At 32.5% G+C, this 26,215-nt stretch overlaps 1 protein-coding gene across 1 annotated transcript; it reads right to left on the bottom strand.

The window, feature by feature from the left end:
* Positions 1-3,939: 3,939 nt before the first annotated feature.
* LOC100021857 (olfactory receptor 10AG1-like) lies at positions 3,940-4,845 on the bottom strand. Its single transcript, XM_007497653.3, has one exon. The coding sequence runs from the start codon at positions 4,834-4,836 to the stop codon at positions 3,940-3,942; it is 897 nt and encodes a 298-aa protein (XP_007497715.2). The 5' UTR covers positions 4,837-4,845.
* Positions 4,846-26,215: the final 21,370 nt, after the last annotated feature.

Genomic DNA, 26,215 nt, shown 5'->3' with positions numbered 1-26,215 from the left:
ATATTGCACTTGTGGAGATTAACTTAACTCTCCCCTGCTTATTTTTAGATTCATCACCAGAAGCATATACACCTCACTTACACTTGAGTTGGGGAAGTCTGTGACCCACATGTGCAGTAGTGGGTGAGGAATCAGAATTGACTGATTGCCCCTGGGCAGTCCTAAACAAAGCTTTATCTGTAATTGGTCCACATAAAATGGAAGGAAATCACAAGTGACACAAATTATGGAAACAAGAGGTGATAAATACCTAAAATAAAATTCTTTGGGGATTTACTTAGAAATATTTGGGCAGTTGTCACGGATGATGACAGGAAGTGGAAATTGATTAAATATGGGGAGCTTAAAGGAGCAGAAAGATTAAAGGTAATTTTAAATTAAGGAAATCTTGGAGCTTTATGAAATAGTAGTTATCTAAACACAAATTAGGAATTTAGGAATAAGGTTTACTTAACAGTTTATATTACTTAAGGTTAAAGAAAGTGGTATTTGGAGATTGATACTAGCAATACATTTAGATTTGCATTTACTTGCTTTCTTTAAGTAAACTATCTTTACAAACCAAATTGTCATGGCTCTTATAGTTATTTGGTTGTGTTTATTGTTGTAGATAATATTGTTATTTATTGAATTATATGCATAATTTTCTCATTTTGACTTTTAGCCAATAGTTCATTAATAATTATTCTTTAAGGATAGTTATATACATAGGCAGATAGGCAGAAAGTGATGGATATATAGAGATAGATTAACAGAGGGAGAGGTAACAAACATATTATATATGTATATATATATATATAAACCTAAACACTATTGATATCATGTAAGAGTAAGCCTTAACATTTTAAGGTTTTGGATCATTAGAATGGAATAATAAATATTTAAAAGGCAGAAATTAAAGAAGAGAGACATCTAAAAATCAATATTTATGGAAACTATGAAGGAAATTAACAGGAAGTAAGAATTTCTAATTTCTTCATTTACTTCCTGGCATTATTTAGATTTTTTTTTTCATTGCTGCAATTAAGTCCTTATTCCCAGGATTGTACACACTGAAGGTACTATTGTATAGATGATAGAGAAGACATTGAATAAGAAGAGAAGCCCATGAATAAGCTATACCATATTATCTTCCGACTGAGGAAAGAGTAAGGAGAAAGAGGGAAGAAGAGAACATGGATTAAAAATGTCAGTAATTTATTAGTAAAATTGAATTCAATTAAAAAAAAGAAAAGCAATGAAACTTCAAACTGAAACCCTTTTTGGTCAAGAAGGTCAGAAAAATCTCCTGAAAATTTGTTTCATTGTAGCATTGAGATTTGTATACATCCTTTCTGCCCCCTCTATATTTCTTCTTTAGAAATAGTGTATATAGTGCTTTCCACCTCCACAAAAAAAATATAGGAACCAAAGGCAGATCAAAACTTCCTATCTTTCACATTAGTTTATTTATGGTTATATAGTGTGGTTTTGATTTTATATGAGAATTTTCTTACAACAATGATCAATATGGAAATATGTTTTGCATTATAATACATGTATAACCTAAGTCAAATTGCTTACCATCTCTGAGGGGGGGGGGGAGGGAAGGGATGGAGAGAGACAAGTTGGTTCTTATAATTTTGGAAAATGTATTCTGAAAATTGTTTTTATATGTAATTGGTAAAATAAAATATCTTTTAAAAGAGATTTCAAAATATCTTTTAAAAAATCTCTCTAAAAAAAGAAAACATGTATCCAGGAGAAAAAGGTTACTTTCATTATCCATTTTCTTATACTAAAAAGGATAAAGTTTTAAACATTCCTGGTCAGGTGATATCCAATTCTGCTTTCTCAACATACATAAAGGAAGTTTCCTTCTATATATGTCTATATTACAGGAGTCATAAACCCATTCATATTCCATGTATTTAAAATCAAAGGTTATTTTTTATTATTTAAATTATTTATTTAATTTAATTATTTAATATTACTTTAATTTTTATTATTTAATTAATCATCCAATTAACCATTTAATTAATTATTTAATGTTATTATTTATTATTTAAATCAAAGGTTATTATTTTTAATAAATTTTAATCTTAGGGTAAAATTTGGTCCAAATTCTTTTTCCCTCACTTTCTTTTCATTCCTAAAAAAGTGTTTGCAGGATCTCAAATAGTTGTAATCCTCTTGATTATGGAATTTTGCACCTTGCCTTCTAATAAACTGAGGATCTGAGGGAAGAAAAACAAACATATCTCCAATGGGGTGACCCAATCTTTTAAAATTATCCCAAATCATTTCAGGTGAATGTTGAGTGGGATCTATCTCTTTCCTCCATTTCCCTGTAGAAGTGAACACTGCAGATTCTACAGTGAGCAGTTGGATCATGAGGCAGTGACTTAAAACAAGCCCATTTGGTATTTCATGATCTCCTTTACTAACAAAACGATCTATGGCATATCCATAGTGGAGGATATTGTTTTCAAATCTAGATCTCTTAGGAAATAAACATAAGTGTTTCTCACAATAATGGAAACTATTTGCCGAATATCACAGTTCTTCAAAGAAGTCAGTCTAATGTACTAATAAGAATCTTGGAAGAAATCTTCTGAAATGAGAAATAAATTCATCTGTAGCTTCACTGTAAACAAACTCTTCATCTTAGGGTTTACTATAGTCTTATCAGAAATTCTCTGGTTTTCAATGGTCTTAGGCACTGGTTTTGGTGGTGCCTTATCTGCACATATCTCCTCTTTCTTATGAATTTTTAGTTGTAAATCTGTCCTTTTGCCATTGCTCCTTCCAGTACACCAACAAGAAGTGTCATTACAACTTGTTCTTGATCTCTGAGATGCCGAAGTCTGGCAGGAAGCCAGAGCGCTACAGCTGAGAATGACCCAAGGCTTAACTACTCACATCTCCATCCACATAGTTTCCTAAAGGCTCTCTTCTGTCCATCCCTTTTCCCCCCTGAGAGTCCTCTCTTCTGCCTTTGACTTCTCCACTTTGTACCATTCTTGAGTTCTGGAGTGTGAGTCCTATTGCAAGGACTTTGCTCTCAGGGAAATTTTAAGACTACATATTGCAAGACCATTTAAACAGGCAGTTTCCTCACAAATGATTTTTTTGGTCACAAAAACATACATTTAACATTCCTTTGAACAGAAAACATTGCAATTAGTTCAAATCTTACAAAACTGTCAATATAAAATAAAGGTTTTTTGAGTTTAGCAAAAATTTGAAAAATAATGTCTAAAAGATGTTCACTGAGAACAGAAAAAAAGTTGGAAGCTCATCCAAATTGGGCAAACTTCCAGTCATTGTCACTAGACCAAAAAGAAAGAGTAAGGAGCACAGCATTGGAATAATCATAGATATATACTGAAATGGTATAGAACTGTCCATCCTGTACATGTTTGTTGCCTCTTGTACAATTATTTAAAAGCATCAGAGAGTCTTTATTTGGATGTGATTTAAAAATGGTACCACACTCCTGGTTGGGAAATGATTCCCTAAAGAAGAAAATGCCCCCTTGCTAGTATATGTCACCTTTCTAGGATCCTAGAACAGCATGACATTAAGGATACTATAGCACCCTCTTCAATATAGGCAAATCACTGAGAAATGGAACAAAGATGTAAAAAAGAGAAAATCAAGCATTCTAAAAATGCGTGGGTTCAGAAGTTTAAGATATGTTTTTCAATACCACATCTCCTAGTGATTATCAATGTGAATTGGACTAACTGTTTCTCTTCAGTTTTTGATGAAACACAGATGCTGTTGACATCATATTGTAAATGTGAGAAAGACACTTAAAAATTCAAAATTAGTATTGGGAAATGGCAGAATCTTCAAAGTTTGATAAGAAAGAAATAGAAGTAAATTTCAATGTGAATTTTGACAAAAATGGATAACAATTCATTTTGGAAAAGTCTCCAATTACTGCCTAGTCATTCATTTAGGTAATAATTTTCTCATGGCAGCAATGACATCCTTATTCCTTAGACTATAAATCATTGGGTTAAAGATTGGGGTTATAATTGTGTAGAAAAGGTAGAAGACTTTATCAGTTCCTGCAGAGTGGCTGGATTTGGGTTGCAAATAAGCAATACTACCAGAGCCAAAGAATAAACCCACAACCATGAGATGGGAGGAACAAGTAGAGAAAGCTTTGGATCTTCCAGTAGCTGAAGGCAACTTCAAGATGGTGGTAATAATTTGAATGTAGGACCAGAGTATCAACAGAAAAGGGAAAAAACCAAATAGTATAACATCAGCATAGAGAAAAAATTGATTCACAGAAGTATCCCCACAGGATACTTTCATTAATGGAAACATGTCACAGAAAACATGATTGATTTTGTTAGAACCACAGAAAGGCAGAGAAAAAATCTGGTATGTCTGTCCTACCATGATAGGAATTCCACTAACACAAGATCCAATTACCAGTTGGACACACAGTTCATGATTCATAATGAGTGGGTAGTAAAGAGGCTTACAAATGGCCACATAGCGGTCATATGCCATCACTGCCAAGAGCAAGCACTCAGTCACTACCAGAGTGAGAAAGAAACAAAGCTGTGTAGCACAGGCCAGCAAAGAAATGCTCCTCTTTTGGTTCCAAAGATTACTTAGCATTCTGGGGAGGGTTACTGATGTATAACAGATTTCCACAAAGGAAAAGTTCCCAAGAAAAAAGTACATAGGAGTTTGAAGAGTCAGATCAACTTTGGTTATTATAATGATAAGGCCATTTCCTATCAGGATACATAAGTAAATGACTAAGAAAATCCCAAAGAGGAATCCTTGGAGATTGGGAAGGTCAGAAAATCCTAGGAGAATGAATTCCATTATAACTGTGATATTTGGTCCTCCCATTATTTTATTCGCTTTTATATCTGTGGAAAATAAGGAGATAATTAAATTATAAGTAAGATACATTGAAGATCTGATCTTCTTTGTTATAATATCCCCATTTTATATGTTCATTTAAAATATTCTAAATTCTAAAGCCACAGTCGAGTTTGATGTTATGTTTTTCTATGTTAAAATTTTCCTTCTACCTCTAGAATTCAGAGTCCAGTCTCTGAAGTTCATTCCCAGGTTTGGCATCCCCTTTTCTATATTTTAAGTTCACAATAGTAGTCTTTTGAAAAAAAATATCCTTACCTTTGATCTTAGAATCAATATTGTGCATTTCATCCAAGGCAGCAGACTTGTAAAGGCTAAGCAAAGCAGGTTGAGTGACTTGCCCAGAATAGCTGTCTGACATCAGATGTGAACCCAGAACCTCCAATATCTAGGCCTGACTATGAGGCCTGGTTCCACTGATCCATGTAGCTGATGTTCTAAAGATGCATAATTATTTCTGATAATTTATTACAAATGTTAAAATTTTATATTTTATATAAGGTTCATTTCCTTCTAAAAAACCAATGACTAAATTTCTAGAATATTTAAATTGAAATATGTAACAAGGAACTAACATGCATAAGCAAAATTTATGTTTTCTGAGGTTACATCCTGAAATAAGGTGCCAATTTTTTATAGCTAATGACATGAATAAATAAAGATATACAATGACTTTCCAGATAATGCTAAATTTGGGTTTTTTTAAAAAATGTTTCTTTGCATCATCCTCATCCTCATCCTCATCCTTCTCTTTCATAGCACCTTAAGATCTGAAATGGGGCATTTGATCCATGTGATAACCTTGGGCAATTCTTATCATCCTATTCTGTATATTTTCTTCTTGTCTGACATTTCCTCAGTTTTATTAGTATAACTAATAGTATAAAAATTAATAGTATAATAAAAATAATAAATAGAGTCCTGACTTGACTTCAAGGTCCACCTCTAGTTTTCTTCTTCTTTGTGCAGCTTTTCCTAATTAATGTCTAGAAACCCCTTTCCTTTCTTGATATTCTCAGATTATTATCTGCACCACACATATGGCCATTAATATTGCTATATATTCTTTATTATCTTGATAAATGTATGCAACCTTCATCTTTTTCTAGATTGTAAATTCACTGAAGGCAAGTTTTCTCCTTTATCTCTCAATTTTTACTTTGAGCAGGGTCATTCCTACACAGCATATGCTCAATATTTGCTTGTTTTAGTCAGATAGTGTATGTATATTTCTTATATAAGTTCAAAAGCATTGAGGTATACTTATTCTCCTTGAAACTAGTAATATTATCTCAGTAGTGTCTTTAACTTTTCTATCACTTCACTGATTTATGTAATGAAATTAAAAAATACCTTTCATGTCTGCCTCAGTGGATTTTGGTATCATAAGAGAACATGAAAAAAAAAAACTAGAAAGGTAAAAAGATAACTACGAGAGAAGTTATTATTAACAAGGGCATTTTATACACATGCCCTTCAATAGCCAACACTTCAACCTTAAATAACTCTTTCAAGGTATCTCTTTTCTCTCTAAAATAAGAATGGTAGACTACATGTTACTTCAGTTATGTTCTTGGACCCAATCTTAGCTTCAGAGTTACATGATTGTTTTTATTTAAATCTTGCCAGGGACTCCAGAGACTATCTTCTTAAAACATTTCATTTTATAGATGAAGAAAATTAGATTCATAGATGTGCTTAAGGTCAAACAAGTGATAAACTTCAGTGATAAAAACATAAACAATCTCTTATCACACTCCATTGTCAATAATCATTAAAATATACCATATTATCTAAATTTAAATCCTTTATCACTTATTTATCCTGGCAAGCTACAAATTGAGGGTTAATGATCCATGCAGCAGGAAAGAAGCCACTAAAAGGGGGAGGGGGATATGTTTCATTCCATCTTACATGTGGTAGCCAATGAGGATTGGTTTCCATTGCCAGTCCATTTTAGTAATTATAGTTCAGTACTTCATTACAGCTGTACTTCCAGGGCTGTCCAGTCATAAATTTCACATTATAGAACAATTTGTGGAGTCTTACATATAACATAGATATCCCCAATAGCTTCCAAGGCAAACATTTCCATCCATGCCTCACAGAATTTCCATACTTTGCCTTCTTGCCAATAAACACTGCAATGATGGATTTTAATCTATAATTAAGTTGTTGTTGGGAGACTGATTTTTTAATATAAAACTTTGAAGAGGTATGGATGAAAATACACACACACACACTTATGACATTGTCTTTTACACTAATACTTCTCATCTTTTTTGATAAAACCATTGTTGCAATTGCTTAGGTTTTAAAGTTAAAGTTAACCAATCAATTAATTAATTGGTCAGTCAAGTAACTTTAAGTTATCTTCAAAGCTATGAATGGTTTCTTAATTGCCAAATCTGAGTCTTTACCCATTTGTCATTCAAAGTATTTTTAGCCTTTGTAACAGTCACTCTTGTTCTCTTCTAGGATAGTTGTATTATTTCTTTTTCTATAACCTGTTAAAATGATATGTTCATCAATCAAGGGGAAAAACAAGCAAACAAACAAAAAGCCCCAAAGGAACAAAACCCTGAGATCTGAAAAATGAAAGAAAATACTCCCAAACTAGTAACACAAATTTCAGACCTATAGGAACAGAGCCATGATGGCAGAGTAGAGGAAAGCCTACAGGCAAGTTCTCATAATATTCTCCTTCCAATAACTATAAAATCATGCTTTGAATCAAATTCTAGATTAGCAGATCAACAAAAGCCAAAGGTGAGCCCCTTTTTCGGTCAAAATAATTTAAGATGTCAGAAGGAAACATTTCTAACACTTGCCCAGAGACCTTATGAAGACCTTATGTATCAGCAATAACAGCAGCAACTTCAGGAGTTTTAATTTGAGGGAGGTAAGGGGATACATCAATTTTTCAGAAACAAATTACAGGCAAGAATTCCACTAGCACCAATCCCAGAATCAGGAACTATTTGACCATTTAATTTCCAATAACTAATTTCAGACTCTTTATCCAAAGTAGAGAGAAAAACATATAATCACTGGGCATCAGGAGCCCTGAGGAAGAGTATCACTTTTAGTTTCAAGGGTCAGAGCTCCCTCCTCTATGAGGATTAGAGCACAGTCAGGTAAGCAATGACTATAATTCTTCCCAAATAACATAACCTTGAAAATGCCTAAAACTTATGAACCCCTAGAACTGGCTCTGAAAAGAAAAATGTGAACTATCTTGAAACATGGAACAATGCCTCAATTTCACTTTCTAGATGAGCAGAGCCCAACATTAATATGAAATTTATTTTAAAGCCCTTACCTTCTATCTTTGAATCAATACTGTGTATTGGTTCCAAGGCAGAAGAGTGGTAAGGGTTGGGCAATGGGGATCAAGTGACTTGCCCAGGGTCACACAGCTGGGAAATGTCTGAGGCCAGACCTAAGACCTCCCATCTTTAGGCCTGGTTCTCAATCCACTGAGCCACCCAGCTATCCCCTAATATGAAGTTTAAAGTAAGGAATAAGCAGGAAATATAACAAAACAATAATAAACAAAAAAGAAACTGACCATAAAAATCTATTATGACAACAGAAAAGATCAAGACACTGACTTAGAAGCAGACAACAATATCAAAGCAGCTACAAGCAAAACTTCAAAAAATGAATAGGAGGGAAATCCAACATGAATTCCTGTAATTAAAAAAAAGGTACTTTTAAATGAAATAACAATGATATAGAAAAATGTGAAAGAGATGAGAGTGATACAATGAATTATGAAAAGATAGTAGCTTGGCTAAAGAAGCAACAAAAATATTGGAAAAATAACAGTGCATAACAAAAGAACTGGCCAAATAGTAAAAGAAATAAATACAAATGTCCACTGATAAACATAGTTCCTTAAACAAAAAAAAAGCAGTTGTTAAAAGAAGTACAAAAGATTGCTAAAGAAAATTATTCCTAAAAACAATTAGAATCGTGCAAGTGGAAGCAAAGGACTCCATAAGAAACCAAGAAACAACAAAAACAATCAAAATAATTCAAATTAAAAGAAAATGTGAAAAATCTCACTGGGAAAACAACTGTTTCCGAAATGGAGGCAAAGCATTATTGGGATGCCTCGAAACCACAATAAAAGAAAATGCCTAGAAATATTTTTACTAATTGTATTTGAAACCTTCCTGATGTCCTAGAGTCAGAGGGTAACATAGACACCAAAAAGGATCCAGTGATTATCTCCTGAAAGATACCACAAACTCAAAACTTACAGGAATATTATGGCCAATTTGTAGACCTTTCAGGCAAAAGAGGCCAAAACATTATTCAACCATAAAGAAAATATTGAAATATAATAGAATAATGGTCAAAATCACACAAGATTTAATAGCTATTTACTTACAGAAGTGGAGAACTTCAAAGATGGTTTTGGAGAAAGAAAATAATCTAGAATTACAATCTTGAACAATCTACCCAACTAATTGAGTATAATCCTTAAGAGGAAGAACTGTTTTGAAGACAGGGCTTTCAGCCATTCCAAATTAAAAATCAGAGCAGAACAGAAAATTTGACTTTCAAATACAATATTCAAAAAGAGTACAAAAAGGTAAACATGAAAAATAAATCATAAGGGACTCAGTAATGTTAAACACTTTACATTTTATAGGGGAGGATGATATGTGTATCTCCTGAACATTTTTATCATAAATTAGGGCAGTTAGAAACACTTTTCATAGACATGTATGGAGTATACAGGGAAGATTAATACCTCTAATGTGAAAGACCATGCTAACCTCTTTTTTGGACTCCTCGTCTACCTTTTCTTTCCATGTACAGTGATCACATTTCAATAAACCATCCCAGCAGATAGCCTAAAGCAGGTTAACTGATAGGTGTAAAATTCATGGCAAGTTGGGAGGGTTGAGGAAGTGGTGTCTACCCAAAGCATGTGAAGACTTCCCCAGCCAAAGGAGTAGATGAGAACAATTTATTCCAATGACCATGAAAGAAGTGGAAGTATGTGCTGTGGAGTGCTTGGAGCTTAGTCTGACATTGTTGATGCCAAGGTCATCCACTATATTCTAAGTCATCACCAGTCATCTTGATTTATGTCTTGTTGCTGGACTTTGAAGATTCTGGAAGAGAGAGTGAAGCCCACAATTTTGTGCAACTCTATCAATTAAATATAATACATACAAAATTCATGACATTAACTTGAGAAGTTATCTAAAATGAAGGACAAACAATGAGATATGCAGAAGACATGGGAGTGAATTGATTATGTGGGAATAATCTAAGAAAAAGAATGGGAGGGAAAGAGAGAAGCACTGGAAGAAGGATGAAGGGAGAGAAACAATTGGGAAAATTATCTCACACTAAAGAGTGCCACAAGGAAGAAGTTTTACAGTGGAAGTGAAAATGATGGGGAAATGATGGGTAATGTTTGAATCTTACTCTCATCAAAATTGTTTCAAAGGTGAAAGAAAATATGCATATTTATTTGAGCATCTTAATCTATCTTATCCAAGTAAAAATGAAGGAAAAAGAATAAGAAAAAAGAAGGTGATATAAAGGAGGTGGCATTCAGAAAAATAGTGGTCAGAAGCAAAGAAGACATTTTAGGAAGAATGGTAAAAAGAAAGTTGTGGTGTTAGTAGTAGAAGTAGCAGTAACAGTAGCAGTAACAGTAGCAGCAGCAGCAACAATAGCAGCAGTAGTAGTAGTAGAAGAAGTAGTAGTAGTAGTAGTAGTAGTAGTAGTAGTAGTAGTAGTAGTAGTAGTAGTTGTTGTTGTTGTTGTTGTTGTTGTTGTTATAAGTGTATTGGTAGGGGAAGTAGTGGTAGTTTTGCTTCAGTTGTATTCCATTATTTGTGATACCATTTGAAATTTTCCTGGCAAGATACTGGAATGATGGTGGGGAAGGTTGGGTGGCTCAATGGATTGAAAGCCAGGCCTAGAGATGGGAGGTCCTAAATTCAAATCTGACCTCAGACTCTTCCTATTTGTATGTCCCTGGGCAAGTCACTTCACCTCCATTGGCTAGCCCTTACCACTCTTTTGACTTGGAACCAATATACAGTAATAATTCTAAGATGGAAGATAAGGTTTAAAAAAAGATACAGGAATGGTTACCATTTCCTTCTCCAGTTCATATTACAGATAAAAAACTTAAATGAAGAGATTTAATTGACATGTCCAACACTAAGTGATAACCAATAAGTGACTAAGATCAGATTCTTTAGGGTTTTTTTGGTTTTTGTGAAGTGTCCTATATAGAAATATTTTTAAAATAATTTCATATATATAATTGATATCATATGGCTTGCCCCAAAGTGGAGGAGGGGGAGAGAAAATTTGGACCACAAATTAAAATATATATAATATGAACAGAAATTTCAAAAAAAATTAAATTAAGTCTCGATTGAAAACTGCCTTAGAAGTCTGTGAATCTTTTAGGAAAGATTTACATCAGTGAAGATGGGAATTCATCATAAAATTTATACCAAAATATTTTCATATTTATAGGAAAGGGATGCATAGTAAATAGAATCACTGATCAAGTTTAAACAATAATGTTTTCTATATTATTTTTGATCCTAAGAAATAAGTTGGTACTTTCATTATCCTGACTTTATTTTTGAAGAAAATTAGTCAAACAGGCATACAATAATTTGTCTAAAGTCATAAATCTAATGGAAAAAGGCTAGATTTGAATATAAGTCATTTTGATTCCAAGTCTAGTATTATAAACATTTTTAGGTAGAAACCATAAAAAATAAATATATAAATGAATAAAAATAAAGTGAACTTAGAAATCATTTTTGAATCATTTTATCACAATTTCAATAAAAATAAATTTCAAAAATAACAGATAATATTCTTTTCCATCCATTCATTAAAACCAATATTACTTTTAGTGAATAGCAAAATATTTTACATTTATAAATATATCTACTTTAAATCTAATTCTCTTTTCATTTCATAAATTAAAGATTCTATTCATATGTACTTGACATATTTCATATATACATTCATATATTTATATGTATCTGTATACATTCATTGAAATGATTTATGAATCAGTAAACATAACTATATTAAATTTTCTTTTTCTTTACAGTGATAACTTATTTTTTAAGTCTATAATTTTGTTTGTTACTCTATTTTAAATTGTTTTTACTCATCCCTTTTACACCATTGAAATTACATTTTTCATAACATCAAAATTATGTCCAAGCCTTTTCTTTCATGTCTACCATATCTAGAACTAACCATTTACCAGGAAAGAAGTAAACAAAATACTCAATTGTCTCCTCTACTGGAAGAGATAAGAAGAAGGAACTAAGATCAAAAGACCCAGTTTAAAGATCAGAACAACCCAAGTCTATCCAAGTTATCTTTCATAAAATATTTTGTCTCTTAGAGAGGCTGTAAACCTTTTAAATCAACTATTTATCTTGGAAAAAACACTAGAAAATTCCTTCTATGTTAAGATCAAACTGTTCATTAATCCTCTGTATTTTTCAAATATTTTAATTTTATACTATTTTGCCCTAATTCACCTCTTCATTTTTTTCCCCACAAGAATAGTGTGAGGAGAATTCTTGCAAACTAGATAAATTGCATTCCTTTTATGTAGCAAGTGGGGAAGGAAGACAATAAGTATGTATTAAGTAACAACTGTGTGTCATTCTCTTTGAAAAAATGAGGGCTGAGGAAGGGAAAAAATAAACAAATGAACAAGGAATGAGTCATTTATTTCCTCTTTATACTTGCCCACTGTCTTCAGGAAATATTTATATTCTTTTCTTTAATTCAAATGCCCCTTCATTTTGTAATTTATGACTTAAGCATTTTTTAAATGTATGTGTCCTCTTGAATCAAATCATTGACAGATAAAGGTGGGCCAATTTAATGTTAAAAAGATCATCAATCTTGTTCTTCACACCTTCCCACTTTTCTGGGCAAAAAAAAGTCTGATCCCTTGCTCTTTTCCTGGTTGTGGTTATCATAAAATTCAGCAACTACTTCTATTTGATGGTTATTGGATCAAATAAAAAACGTTGCCAAAAAGCATAAGGAACTTAAATGAAAGAGACACATTATTCTCTAATCGAAGGAGAAAATATAAAAATATTATTAAATATCTGGAATATGATTCATTTTATAGAAGAGATAGAAGTGAAGAAAAATGTGGCAGCTGGGTGGCTCAGTGATTTGACAGCCAGGTCCAGAAATGGGAGGTCTTGGGTTCAAATGTGGCCTCTGACAGTTCCTAGCTATGTCACCCTGGGCAAGTTACTTAACCCCCATTGCCTAGACCTTACTACTCTTCTGCCTTGGAACCAATACAAATTATTGAATCTAATATGGAAGGAGAGGGTTTAAAAAGAAGTTTAGGAAAAAAAGAGAAATGAGGTTCCTTTTCCATCTTCTCCACCTCCTTCTATAACTTCTGCTGACACTTCACTACTGATAATATTGATACTATTGATAATGGCATTATTATTATTATTATTATTAACCACGGTTGTATTCATGTATATTAACAATTGATTCTTTTAATGAGGCATAAAATTAAAATAATTTTGAAACTTTACCAAAATCACTGAATTATTTAGGATTAAACATGACTAAAATAGAAATAATTAATCTTAGAAGATATATGAATATAGTCATTCTAATACAATGTGGTTACATCTATATGTTGGTTCAAAAATTAAGGAAAACAATAAGGAAAAAGTATCTAAAATAATGTAACTTCATATGTTTGAATCAATGACATGAATTATATTTATTATAATATTACATAAATATGATCTTACCCAGTTTATGGCTATAAACTGTTCCTACTAAAATATACACACTCAATATTCAATAAGTCTAGGAATAAATACCTATTAGGTTGAAGTTACTGCCTCTAACATTATTCCACTTCATTTTTACACAGTTCCAATGATTAGTACGTTTATTCCTTTTATCAAGTCTAAATTCAGATTTTTCTAATGCCTTAGTCAGTGTAGTTAGGTTTATGTTCTAGGTTTGAACAGAATAAGATCCTGCTGTGTGCCAACCCTCCTAGTACTTATAGATGGTTATCATACACTAAAAATAGTCAATCCTTCCATATTGCTTCTAAGACATATACAAATTTCTCTGTCATGTTAAGTTCTTCAGAATCTGCATCCAGCCTGATAACATAATAATCTTCTACTTTTCTTTTTTCTTTAATATTCTATTTGTCTGAAAATTTTGAAGAAGCCATCTCATTTTCTTGAAGCAAATATTCTTGTTATTGCTCTTTTCCATCTCTTATTTGTTCCAGATTTAGAACAGACATTTCCTTCCTATTATAAGTCTTGCCTAATGCCCCCAGCCATTATTTAATGGTTTCTCACTTCTCTAATTAAATTACCATGAATTTACCAAATTCATTGCATTTCAGAACCCAATTTACTATAATGAAAACTCTTAATAATGGTTCTTTCATTCTTCATGTTTAAATTCCAGTTTTTATATTATTTTATACAGAGCAGGTGTTACTTAAATCCTTTTTGGAATATATCAAACTCTACTTCTACTTTCTTTCTATGAGTAAAGTGTTTCCAGTTTCTTCTAGGTGTTATAAGTTATGTCTATCCTTGCTTTACTATTAATAGTTACGATGTTGATTTCCAAAAATATGTAGAAAAGAAAACAATTTTCTAAGAAGACGGATCTTATCCTTTCTGGACAACTGTAGGCTATTTCTGAGTCATGATTTGGCCACCTACTCTGAGTTTTCTATCTGCTGTCCTCCGCATTTTATCATATGATTGAAAGGTAAATTATATATCATTTATTTTAAGTAATTTATTTAAATATTAAAGAGAACATAAAATACAAATAATTATCAGTCTATTTAAGACATCCTTCAAAATGAATATCCAGCATTTTAACAGCTTTACTTTAAATCATGAAGACAGTTCTGAATCCTACAATCAACAGCTCTCTAAAATTTCACTAAAACTTTCATGAGGGTTTATTCAGGTGGTTTTTCAAATTTAGTACTATCAGGCCTGAAGGTTTATCCTTTTCTTTCAAGAATTCTGTCCAAAAAATTATGCTGATTAGTGTTGCAAGACCTCAATTCAATGAATATTTTTTTAGATATTCATGGAATTACAATATTCTAAAAGTTTAAAAATATAGAGTACCTGACAGATCATTTAGTTCAACTACTTTCATTTACAAATGAGGAAACTGAGGCACATGGATGTGAGCTCATTAAGAGAGGAAAAATTCTAATTATAAATTCTTTCCATTTCTTTGTGTCAAGCAAAATAAATTAATTGTCTATCTAAACATATTTCTTGTCATATAAGTTGAAACATTTTTTAAAAAAGTTTACCTTTACATTCTTTGTCACAAATTAGCATTATTCCATCCAGGTAAGCAGTAGTCCTACTCATTCCTCAAACTTCCTTCCTCAAGTATAACTTAAAATACCCATTCAAAGGAAATATTCTTTTAATTCCTTGCCAATCATAATTTTATTTAATTTTTACTTAATATTATTGATCTTACTCTGACAAAAATTCCTCAGCTCAGACCATTTTATTCATGTAATATACACATGGCTTGTTATTTAATCATATTTGAAAATAATAATGAAAATTGATAAGTTAATCTTTGTGCACATACCTCAAACTCATTTTATTCTTTCAATATTTTTTTAGTTACTATAACTTGAGCTTCTCAGCCTTAAGATCTTATCTCTACCTGAGATGAATCCCTAGAATTTTAGTATAAGAGAGATCCTATTTCCAAAACAAGTGAAATCTATTATCCACTAAATTTAAGCTATGCATCAGGATGTGTTCAGTTTTCATTTCAAGTATATTATCTATATATTAATTTGAAAATAAAAATAGATCAGAGACATCTTTTAATGGAGTCTTTGTGGCAATAAGACAGAATAGTAAAGAAAAAAAGAAAAGTAGAATTATTTAATTTTGTATTAAGGCTTAGCACTGCCCTCCTAGGTGGTCAAAATATAATAAAATACCCAAGGGCATTATTATGACATATATTTTAAGTTAATTATATTTATTCCCTTTAATACCTCTTTGATCCTATAGAAATGAGCTTATGGATTTCAAGATATATTTATTCATTTTATTACATGTATTTATCAAATTGGTTTTGATATCTGAAATAGTGAATTAATGAGTAACATTGTACATTTATTAATCAAAAATAAATTTTACAAACTTACTCCCGGGTCAGTCTATTATAGTGGAAGGTGGGGAGTGAATAAGAAAACAAGTCAAATTGAATCTGAGAAGGGAGAAAACGAATGAGATGTTTCTGCTTCTTCCTAAATCTTGGGGCACATAAAGAAACTCGCATACATAAGCTATTGTAAGTATATTCTTGTTCCGAATTCTCCTGCCTAATTACTGTTTTGTCTATGTATGAAAGGATTTAATGCCCAAAAAGCCATGTGAGTTACAACCCACATTTCCACTATGCAGAAAAGTTGAAGAACTTAGTTTGCCTGAGTTTCCATAGTAAAGGCAAAATTTTCATTTATGTATTTCCAAGTGACATATGCAATTTTCAGAATAAAATATGCAATAGCAAGTGTAATGTGCTTAGCATAAATGATCACAATATACAAATCCTATGCATTTTATTGCTATTATTACATTGGTTTATATAATTATTTTCCTTTATATCCTCGCTTTTTGTTTGTTGCTTTATTCCATATAGGTTTTATTGATGACCCTTAATGATGAAGAATATTAACATCCAATTTCCATGTATTATTAATTCAGGTTATACTTTTCAAAGCATTTTACTTATCATGATCCTCTGTGTGCCTGATACTAATAAAAATCAGCAAATTCCAGCTCTCCTTAAACAAGAACATTGCTTAAAGGTTATGGTGATTCCTAGCATGGTCTTATGATGATTCACATTGTCTTCCTTAAATCTTCATACCTGAACGGGATCACATAATTTGGAACTTTCAGAGAATTTAGAGAAAAAAATGAAAAACAATCCTCAAGTTATAAAATGAAGTTTCAAGAGTAAAATTGCTTATACTTACATTTCATTTATGGAATACAATACTATTCAATTTCTTCTTTCGTTGAAAAATATTTTGAAAATTTCATTAATGTACATATAGAAATTTATATTTGTACGTCTTTTAGTTTTGCAAAGTGTTTTGCATGCATTGTCCCACTGGGTTCTTACAATAGCCTTGTTTCAAGAGTATTGAAGATGATTATCAACATCTTACAAACTAAAAACCTGTTACTCAAACATGTTAAGTGACTTGTCCAAGGTCACCACACTAGTAAGAGTTGGGGACACAAATTTAAGGACTTTTGAACCCAGGTCTAGCACTCTTTCTAGTATTCATAGTCCTATCCTTTATTTAAGCATTATATCTTCTTAGGACCACAACAATCCCACAACTCCACATAATTCCTCTACCAAAACACCCTTTGATCTTAAAAAAAATCATAACTCTTAAAATAGAACATACAACATTTTTGGCCCTCTGGGAGGTAATAATTCCCAGGTCACTTTTCACTTTTTAATGAGGCAGAGGTCATCTAACTTCAAGGCCAATCCTCTAAAAATAGAATAATGAGGTTGTATTGCACAATGAAAGAAACATGGTTAGAAATTCAGTGAACCATGGTTACAGGTTTTTATTTCATTTGTTTTCCCTCCTGCCATTTCAGATTTGGGTAACTATTACCAAACTGCTTTGCTTTCAGCATCGTTTTGTTTCTTAAAAGTAAAATAAATGATGCTTTCTCTCTGCATGACAGGACATTTGTGTGAGAGAGTTTGAGGTAGTTAATGTTGTGTGTGATAGAACTATTTACAATTTTGCCACATACTAAAGAATGAGTTTCTTTGTATTTTTGGGAAGTGATTGCTTGTCCATAACATCACACTATGGAATAAAGCATTAAGCATCCCTCTCATTAGGGAGTGAAAAGGGTTGCAAAACTTTGCATATGAATACATACATTTTTATTTATTTAATTAGTTGATTAACTGCATTTAATGATTTCCCCTTGTAAGCATATACATTAGTGTTGGTGCACTTAAAAACATTCTGAGGAAGTCAAAATTTAGCAGGAAAAAAGAAATTGTAGAATAATTACTGCATGTTTCTCTCACAAAGACCTCATTTCCTAAATAAATAGGAAATTAAAACAAATTCATGAAAAAAATTAAAACAATTCTCCAATTGAAAAATGGACAAAGGATACAAACAGGCAATTTTTAGAAGAAGTAATACAAGTTTTAGAACATCTGTGAAAACTGTTTTTAATATTAATAAAGAAATGCTGTAAAACAATTTTAGCATATCCCCTCATGCCTAGCAGGTTAACTGACATAATAGAAAAGGAAAATGAAAAATGCTGGAAGGATGTGAAAAAATTAGGCCAACTAATGCCATGTTGGGCTGTGAACTACTTAAAACAAATTGGACAAAAACTTGGAATAATAAATTAAGTACTACAGAGCTCTGCCTACCATTTGACCATTAGACCTATACCTCCAAATAAATCATAACAAATAAAAAATAAAAAATGAAAATTTTTATTTCATGATTTCCCTGGATATCCTTGATCTTTTGTTCTTCCAAATGCACTTTCTTATGTTTTTTTTTTTTCTAATTGTGTAAAGAAGTTTTTTGGAAATTCAATGGGTATGGAACTAAATAGGTAAATTAATTTGGGTAGGATTGTCATTTTTATTATGTTAGGTCATCCCACCCATGAGCAATCAATGTTTTTCCAATTGTTTAGATCTAATTTTAATTGAGTGGAGAGTATTTTGTAGTTGTGTTCATATAGTTCCTGTGTCTCAGCAGAGAGATTCCTATGTATTTTATATTGTCTAGGGTGATTTTAAATGGGATTTCTTTTTCTAGTTCTTGCTGCTGAGCTGTGTTGGAGATATATAGAAAAGCTGATGATTTATGTAGGTTTATTTTGTATCCTGCAACTTTGCTAAAGTTGTTGATTGTTTCAACTAGCTTTTTGGTTGAGTCTCTAGGATTCTTTAAGTAGACCATCATGTCATCTGCAAAGAGCGATAATTTGGTCTCCTCCTTGCCTATTTTGATGCCTTCAATTTCTTTTTCTTCTCTAATTGCTACTGCTAGTGTTTCTAATACAATGTCAAATAATAGAGGTGATAATGGGCATCCTTGTTTCACTCCTGATCTTATTGGGAAAACTTCTAGTTTATCCCCATTGCAGATAATGTTTGCTGCTGGTTTTAGATATATACTGTTTATTAATTTTAGGAAAGGCCCTTCTATTCCTTTACTTTCTAGTGCTTTCAATAGGAATGGGTGTTGTATTTTATCAAAGGCTTTTTCTGCATCTATTGAGATAATCATGTGATTTTTGTTGGTTTGCTTGTTAATATGGTCAATTATGTGGATGATTTTCCTAATATTGAACCATCTTTGCATTCCTAGTATGAATTATACCTAGTCATAGTGAATAACCCTTGTGATGACTTGCTGGAGTTTTTTGCTAGTATTCTATTTAAGATTTTTGCATATATATTTATTAAGGAGATTGGTCTATAGTTTGCTTTCTGTTTTTGGCCTGCCTGGCTTTGGGATCAATACAATGTTTGTGTCATAAAAGGAATTTGGTAGAACTCCTTCTTTGCTTATTCTATAAAATTGTTTGTATAATATTGAGATTAGTTGTTCTTTGACTGTTTGATATAATTCATTTGTGAATCCATCTGGGCTTGGGGAATTTTTCTTAGGGAGTTCTTTGATATCTTGTTCAATTTCTTTATCTGATATGGGGTTGTTTAGGTAATTTATTTCTTCCTATGTTAGTCTAGGCAATTTATATTTTTGTAAGTATTCATCCATATCACCTAGATTTCCATATGTTTGCCATATAATTGGGCATAGTTGTTTTTAATGATTGCCTTAATTTCCTCTTCATTAGAGGTAAGGGTTCCCTTTCCATCTTGGATACTGTCAATTTGTTTTTTTTTCTTTCCTTTTTTTAATTAGACTAAATAGTACTTTGTCTATTTTATTTGTTTTTTCAAAGTACCAGTTTCTAGTCTTGTTTATTAAATCAATAGTTCTTTGACTTTCTATTTTATTAATTTCTCCTTTGATTTTTGGATGTCTAATTTAGTCTTCATCTGAGGATTTTTAATTTGATCCCTTTCTAATTTTTTTTAATTTGCATGCCCAATTAATTGACCTCTGCCCTTCTTAATTTGTTAATATATGAACTCAAAGATATAAATTTCCCTCTGAGTACTGCTTTGGCTGCATCCCATAGGTTTTGAAAGGATGTCACATCATTGTCATTTTCTTCAAAGAAGTGATTAATTGTTTCTATGATTTACTCTTTAACCGGTTTTGGAGAATCATTTTTTAAACATTATTTTATTATGTCTTTTCTGAGCAGTATTCATTGAAGACAAAGATAATTTTCTTCCCCCAAACTCCCCACCTATCTCATAGTTGATGCGTGATTCCCCTGGGTATCACAAGTGTTCTTGATTCAAACCCATTTCTATGTTGTTGGTATTTGCACCAGAGTGTTCATTTAGAGTTTCTCCTCAGTCATGTCCCCTCAGTTTTGGAGAATCGTATTGTTTTATTTCCAATTTTTTTTTATTTACCTCTCCATGTACCCTTACTAATTATCATTTTCATTGCATTGTGAATTCTGAGAAGGTTGTATTAATTATTTCTGCTCTTTTGCTCTTGTTTCCAATGTTTTTATGCCCCAATACATGGTCAAATTTTGTGAATGTACCATGTGCTGCTGAAAAAAAATGTATATTCCTTTTTGTCCCTATTTATTTTTCTCCACATGTCTACTAATTCTAATTTTTCTAAGATTTCATTCATTTCTCTTACCTCTTTCTTATTTATTTTTTGGTTTGATTTATCTAGTTCGGATAGAGGAAGGTTCAGGTCTCCCTCTAGTATAGTTTTTCGATCTATTTCATCCTTGAGCTCCTCTAGTTTCTCCTTTAGAAATTTGGATGCTATGACATTTGGTGCATACATGTTGAGTATGGATATTTTCTCATTGTCTATACTGCCTTTTATCAGGCTGTAATTACCTTCCCTATCTCTTTTAACTAGATTTGTTTTTACTTTGGCTTTGTCAGATATCATGAGTGTGACTCCAGCCTTCTTTTTATCAATTGTTGCTCAGTAGAATTGGCTCCATCCTCTTACTTTCACCCTATGCGTATCTACCTTCCTCATGTGTGTTTCTTGTAGATGGCATATGGTAGAGTTTTGGATTCTAGTCCACACTGCTAATCACTTGAGTTTTATGGGTGAGTTCATTCCATTCACATTCAGAGTTATGATTACTAGCTGTGTATTTCCCAGCATTTTGATTTCTACTCTTGGTGCTGCCTTTTCTTCTTTCACTATTTTCTTCTACACCAATGTTTGTTTTTAATCATTCCCCCTAATTCCCACCCTTATTTTACTTCCCTTTCTACCCCTCCCTTCTTATTCCCCCCTTATTTTCCCTGTAGTATTTCTGAAATTACCCCATCCACCCTCTCACTCCCTTGTTCTGCTTCCCTCCCCACCAGTCCACTTGTTACCCTTCTACTCCCGTATAGGGCAAAAAGCTATTCTCAGCCCCAATAGATTGGATTGGTCAGTGGTGTGGGGTACAAAGCATTCCTTGTATATCTTATCCTTGCTGCTGGCATTAAGGGATTTATTTTTCATGGATTCTAACTATTCTGAGCTCACTGACCTTCACAGGAAAGCTTATTTCTGAATTCTAGTTTCCCAGGGTAAAAAACAGATTTTTCTGATCAATGACTTAGTTTACCTCACTTCACTCTTACTATATACAATATTTTGGTTCTGCTCACTTCATTTTGCATCCATTCATAAGATTCTTTCCAAGTTGTGTGTATGTATATGCATGCATGTGTGTATTGTATGGGGGAGGGGAGGGGGGGAAAGGAGGGAAAGAGAGAGAACCCTGTTTGTTATTTCTTATGATGCAATCATATTCCATTATAGTCTGATATCTTACTTGCTACCTCTGCTTTTTTTTTTAATTTGGCTGAAGCATTATAGATTCTATTCTAGCCCTTTACCTTATATTGTCTTCCTGCTTTGAATGTATTTCTTGTAGAGGGGAAATTGTGGGATTCTGGCTTTTAATCCACCACACTATGCTCTCCCATTTGGTAGGTGTGCCCATCCCAATCACTTTCATACTTACAATTACTGAATGTTTCTGTCTATTCATTTTTTTCTGTTTCTCCTTCTCTTTCTCTCCTTTCAGCTTTCCTATATATGTGTATATATATATATATATATACATATATATATATATAATTTTAATGATAGCATTCTTTACTTCATCCTCTCTTTTGTCTATTCCTTCCTTTGATATTTCCACTCTCCTTCTTACTTCCATCTAGGGTAAGTGGGTTTCTATAACCCACTACATGAGATTGTATTTTCCTTCTTTATGCCATTTCTAATGAAAGTAAGGTTCAAGCATTGACATTCTTCCATTTTCTTCTTTGCTCTACTGATTCTTCCACATCTCCTTATGTGAGATAACCTCATATTTTCTCTCTTTTTCTCTTCTCCTAATTTATTCCCCCTTTTCCTTTGATTTTGTTTTTATTTTGGTTTTCTTTTATGTCACCCCATAATCTTCAACATACCTTTCAATCTCTGTGTATGTATGTTCCATGAATTCACTACCCTAATAATAAAGTTCTTAAGTAACTTCTGTATGTTAAGTATCCTAAGTAATTTATGAACCTTATGTACTTTATGTATCATGGACAATCTTAGTACCTAATGTTGTAATAAAACCAATTCAATTCCATTATTTCTCTGGATTGCCTTAAGTATCTCTTTTATCATAGATACTTTATGTACCCTAATAATACTTTATCCTGGAATGTGATCACTTTAACTCCATTGAGATCTATGAGGCTTTCTTTCCTTTTTACCTTTTTTTGCTTCTCCTAAATGTCAAATGTAATCATAATAATTTCTTTTTCATTTCTGATCATTTCATCAACCATGCCTGGTGTCCTTTAATTAAATTTGTATTTTTTCTTTTGGAGTTGAAATGGTAGGGTACACTGAGGTGTATGGATGATACCTCAGTCCCCTTCTAGTGCAGTAAAGCAGTTGGGCCTTACTACACTAAGCCAAAGAACAACTATGTCTTCCAAACAGTTGTAAAAACTAATAGGTTTATTGATAAATAAAAGGGAGGGAGGGAGGATTTGGGAATTAGAATGGTTTAATCTTTAAATCTCTTACTTCCCACTTCCCACTAAGTCTATCTCAAGATGAATGTTTCTGTTTTTTGATGCTCCCGGACACCTCTCTGCTTCTGGCTAATGCCCCAAGGACCTCTCTTTTCTTCCTGACACTTTAAATTCTTTATTTAACAGGATGTGACAGGTTTTGAAATGAAAAAATGATGAACTCTGGATGTCTGAGTTCAACCCATCTGGGCCAGGCCTGAGGCTCAGGCCTTATACCAACAACTGCTTCTAAGACCAGGATGTTCTTTTTCAGGTTTGAGAGTATGTAAGATCTTCTTCAGGATGATTTCTTCTGGTGGGGAAAGGAACTCCCAAAGAAAGTCAAAAGTTTTCCCTTCTCTCACCAACAGGCTTAGTGAAACAGGATCAGCAGAGTTCAGTTTCTTCCTCTCTCAGCTCCAAGACAGAAAAGGCATCTTTGGTCATTTCCCACTTCAAAATTCTCTCCTCCCACATTCCAGAATCTCTCTCTAAGGTTCCCAGCATGCAGTCATGCTAACCTCTGCAAAACAATGTTTTAGCTATACTTATTTTATTCCTATCTCTTTAATTTCTACCATAACAGAGTACTATGTTCATGTTAATTAGGAATATGATTCTTGATTGTAGTCCTATATCATTTGCCTTGCAGAATATAATATTACATGTCTTCTGGTCCTTTAATGTAGAAGCTGCTATATTATGTGTAATCCTCAATGTGGCTCTTTGATATTTGAATTGTTCTTTCTCACTTCTTTGTAGTATTTTCTTCTTAGCCTTGGAGTTCTGTGATTTGAATATAATCGTCCTGAGGTTTTTAAATTTGAGATCTCTTTCAGTCAGAGATTGGTGGATATTTTACATTTCTCTTTTTCTCTCTTTTGACATCAGGGCAGTTATCCCTGACAATTTCTTGCAAAATTGTGTTCAGGTTATTTTTTGATCTTGGGTTTCAGGTAGTCCAATAATCCATAGGTGATCTATCCTGAATCTTTATTTGTTGTCGGTTGATTTTCAGTGAGTTTTCATATTTTCTTTCTTTCCCCCATTCTTTTGAATTTGTTTTATTGTATCCTGCTGTCTTGGGGCAGGGAACAATAAAATATGGAGTCATTAGATTCCATTTGTCTATGATAATCTTTAGAAAGTCATTTTCTTCTTTGAGGCTTTGTATTTCCTTTTTAGAGAGTCATTTTCCTTTTTGAGTTTCAATTGCTCTAAACTGTGAACTGTTTCTAACATTTTCTTTTCAAATTCTCTTCTAAGTCTCTCATTATTTGATTTTATCCTTTTTTGGAATATTTCCAGGAGTTCATTTTGGGCCTGACACCATTTAAAAGTTCACACATTTTCTTTTTTGTCATTTCTATCCTCTTCTGAGCCTACATTTTGTTCTTCCTTTTATTTTGAAAATGCTTTTCAAGACCAGTAATTTTCTTTGCCTTTTACTCATTTGGGGGGGTTACTTTTTTCCCCTGATATTGCCCATATGTTGAAGTTTAGTTCCACTTCTAGGGTGGAGGGAGTACTCTCCATGAGTTCTCTCAGGTGTCCCATGCAGGGGATTTAGCTAGATTCCACTTCTCAGTTGGGAGCCCCTAATATGGCAGGAGTTGGATTTATTCCTTCCACAGAGGTTTCCTTGGGTGTCCTTGCACTAGATGACTTCTTAAGCTCCTCATCATTTTCTTGCACCGGGCAATTCTTTATGCTACTGATTCCACTAGTCTCATCACTTACCCGCTAATACAGATCCTTCCTGCCACCCCTCTAAATTTTCTTTGGGGGAAAAAAAACAACTTTGTTTCAATGTCTTCTGTTGGTGTTATTCCTCTGAAACTTGTTTGAAGGTATTGTGTGTGTGTGTGTGTGTGTGTGTGCATGTGTATGTGCACACATGTTTATTTGGAGGCAGGTCTGGGTGAGTTAAAATTGTCCCTTACTCCATAATCTTGACTGCTAGTGCAAGGAAACCAAGAGTATCCAGCATGGTTTATATGTTAATTGGAAACTAAATGACATAAATAAGTGGCTCAGCAGATATTATGCTGGGTCTGTAGTCAGGAAGACTGATCTTGATTTTAATCTTGATTTTAGCCTCAGATACTTAAATAATGTAACTTTGGTCAAGCCACTTGACTCTGTTTGCCTCAGTTTGTTCACTGGCAAAATGAGGTTGAGAAGGAAATGGCGAATCACATCAGTATCTTTGCCAAATAAATCCCAAATGGGGCAATAAGGAGTAAGATATGATTAAAATAGCTGGAAAATATGAAAAATAAATTCAATCTTAATGAGTAATTTGTGAAAGAGCAAATGATATTTTAAAAATAGATAATTTTCTCAAAAACAAAGATAAGGAGAAAATGTTTCAAAATTTGTAGGGATAAGGAAGAACAACTAGGGAAAATTTTATAATTCAAAATTTCATATCTCAAAATTTGATACAAAAATGAGAGAAACCATGTAAAATTTATGGGAAAAAACCAGCTAACTCTTAATCAACATATGGTCAAAAGATAGAAATACATAGTTTTCAGAAGATGAAATTAAGGCTAACAGTAACCATACATACTCTACCTCACTATTGATTAGAAGAATGCAAATTAAAACTTCATACCTATCACCTTGAATAATATGATTAAAAAGGAAAATGATAAATGCTATAAGAATATGAAAGAATTGCTACATTAAATCACTACTTGGTTATGTACTGGTCCAGCTATCCTGCAAAAAAAAATTAGGAATATTAAGAAAAGGCTTATAAAATTTTTCATACCTGTGGACCCAAAAAGACCACTACCAAGTCTATATCCCAAAGACAAATTTTTCTTGAAAAAGATGCATTTAACATTACTAATTCTGTTATTTTCAATCATATTGCTTGAATCTGATTCAGTTTGGTATTTTCTTGGCAAAGGTGTTGGAGTAGTTCGTCATTTCCTCTTCCAGCTAAATTTACAGATAAGAAACAGAGAAAGAGGGATAA

This window comes from Monodelphis domestica, chromosome 6 (assembly GCF_027887165.1).
Source record: "Monodelphis domestica isolate mMonDom1 chromosome 6, mMonDom1.pri, whole genome shotgun sequence".
NCBI classification, from domain to species: Eukaryota; Metazoa; Chordata; class Mammalia; order Didelphimorphia; family Didelphidae; genus Monodelphis; species Monodelphis domestica.
Note: the sequence above shows the minus strand (reverse complement) of the source record. Positions and strands in the feature narration are given on the sequence as shown.

What these genes read in the sequence shown, in the direction of transcription:
- LOC100021857 (XM_007497653.3), bottom strand. Translation starts at nt 4,836, where the DNA reads ATGGAATTCATTCTCCTAGGATTTTCTGACCTTCCCAATCTCCAAGGA.